Source organism: Otolemur garnettii, unplaced genomic scaffold, assembly GCF_000181295.1.
Source record: "Otolemur garnettii isolate 467f Iridium unplaced genomic scaffold, OtoGar3 scaffold00009, whole genome shotgun sequence".
NCBI lineage: Eukaryota > Metazoa > Chordata > Mammalia > Primates > Galagidae > Otolemur > Otolemur garnettii.
This window is the reverse complement of record NW_003852404.1, coordinates 9,562,271-9,564,312: the sequence shown is the minus strand read 5'-3', so window position 1 is coordinate 9,564,312 and position 2,042 is coordinate 9,562,271. Positions and strand designations below refer to the sequence as shown.

The following is a 2,042-nucleotide window of genomic DNA, read 5'->3' as shown; positions in this document are numbered from 1 at the left end:
TGACCAAGCAAACTTGTAGATGATGAGTAGTCATCGTCGTCATCTTCAAGTTCAGTTGCTGCAATTGATGTCACGTATCCAGCAAATCTGCTGTCACTTCCACCATAAATTTCCTGGTCATGATAACCTGTAGAATCAAGGCCCACTCCTTGAGCTTCATCAAGAGCTGCCTTCTTGCCTTGAATTTCTCGAATCTGTGCTTCAATATCTTCGTGAGTCTTGGCGATCTTCGCCATTTTGTCCACTCGAACACACAGACGGAACTGGGGCTTCCAAGAACTTCCTACCTACTTACTCTTATGTGTCCTACACCCGTTACCATCCAGTGCATCTTTCGCCTGGCAGTCATTAGTCTCTTCATCCTTATTATTGGTATTAGGCTTGGTAGGACTACACTCCCCCCCCCCCAACTAATCCACCAGGAAACATAGAAGACCCTGGTGACTTGTCCCTTTCATTCTCCCACTATCAAGTTTTGTTACTCAGACTGTCTTTCCTTTTAAAATTCTCATGATTAACATTTGCCTGATTGTAGTACTCTTAGTTGCCATCAGTCAAAAGAAAGTAATTGGGTAGATTGGTATAATAAGATTATTCCCTGGTGAGTCCAAAATTCCTGCCCTGTTAACTTGTTAGTACATTTATTTTGTCATCCAATCACATTTCCTGCTAAGCCTTCATTCTCACTTATGCAGGCAACAGGGTTGCCACTGGCAACAGCAGTAACTGGCTAAAAATTCAGACATAGTAAGGAGAGTTTTGATTCCCTTCAAACTTGCCCATACCTTTTGCCTGGCTTTCCTACCTCACTGCCTCTACTTTGCAGAATTTAACTACTTCCTTGTTGCAGTCCTTAGCCAAAACAGCCCTGATTCTCTTCCTTGAACAATACCCAGAATAGGACCACTCCCTGTTCCTACATTTGGGCAAAATAATGTAGAAATCAAACAAAAATCTTCAGTCTAGGCAGGGTCACCCCTGTCCTGCCTCCTCCCAAAATTTCCAGAACTTGATAAATGAAAACATACCTTTACAAACTGAATGGGTATCCTAACAAATGAATAAATATAGCCCCACACCTTAGGCCAGGTTATTAAGTGTTTGCAGTTTTTATCTTGGAGAAAAGTAGGGTATGTACTCCCTACTCAGAGTAAAGCCTTCCAGAATATTTGGAACTGCTTTATTCATAATCTTACTAGGGCTCAAAGGATATGACCTGCAATGTGTTTGGGCCTAGAAATAAAAATCTTATTTCTGAACTCACCTGAGCCTAAAAAAATAAAAATTTTCTGTCTAATTCTGATTGAGAAAATCCTGTATCAATGTTATATTTCACAAAATGTCTCTCATTTGTAACATGTAATAATTTAGTTGCCTAAAGAAAATGGGTCTTTATCAAAAAAAAATTCTTACCTTTTAAAACTTTCTAATCAGTTTGGTGAGTAAATGGTTAACTGTAATCCTGTTTTGTAAGAAGTAAATTTTAGGGAGTAAGAGAAATTAGACGGAAAGAAAAATGGCATTGTATAAGGAAAGAATATTGTGTGATAAATTTATACTGAAATAGAATAGTTGTTTTAAAAAAAAGTAAAAGGCAAAACAAAAGTTAAAAATGGATTTAAAATGTTTTTAGATTGTCTGTACAGGTAAAATAAAGCTCATAAAAAAGATTTTATGAAAAAGTTTATATGTAATCCAGTTGACTATGTATTTCCTTTAAAATCTTTTAGCTTGTAATCTTGTTTGAATAGATGTTTTAAGCCTTTGATATTTGACAAACCTTCCAAAACCAAAACTCTAAATTTAGGGCTTGATGCCCATAGCAAAGTGGTTGTGGTGCTGGCCACATGAACCGAAACTGGTAGGTTCTGAACCTGAAAAAACAAATTAGACTTATTAGATTTATTAAAAGTGTATAGGAAACATTGTCAAATATAAAATGGTAATTAATTTTGTGTAATATTACACAAAATATATATAAATATATATATGATTTATATATATATCATATATATATGATTTATATATATATCATATATATA

General features: G+C 35.4%; 1 protein-coding gene across 1 annotated transcript in view; it reads right to left on the bottom strand.

Moving 5' to 3' along the window:
* LOC100959181 (splicing factor 3B subunit 1-like) overlaps positions 1–277 on the bottom strand; it is a 5,046-nt gene extending 4,769 nt beyond the window's left edge. The window contains exon 1 of the mRNA XM_012801474.1: positions 5–277. Coding sequence (XP_012656928.1) covers positions 5–236 — 232 coding nt within the window. The 5' untranslated portion in view covers positions 237–277. The remainder of the gene's footprint in view (positions 1–4) is intronic.
* Between the last annotated feature and the right edge of the window lie 1,765 nt (positions 278–2,042).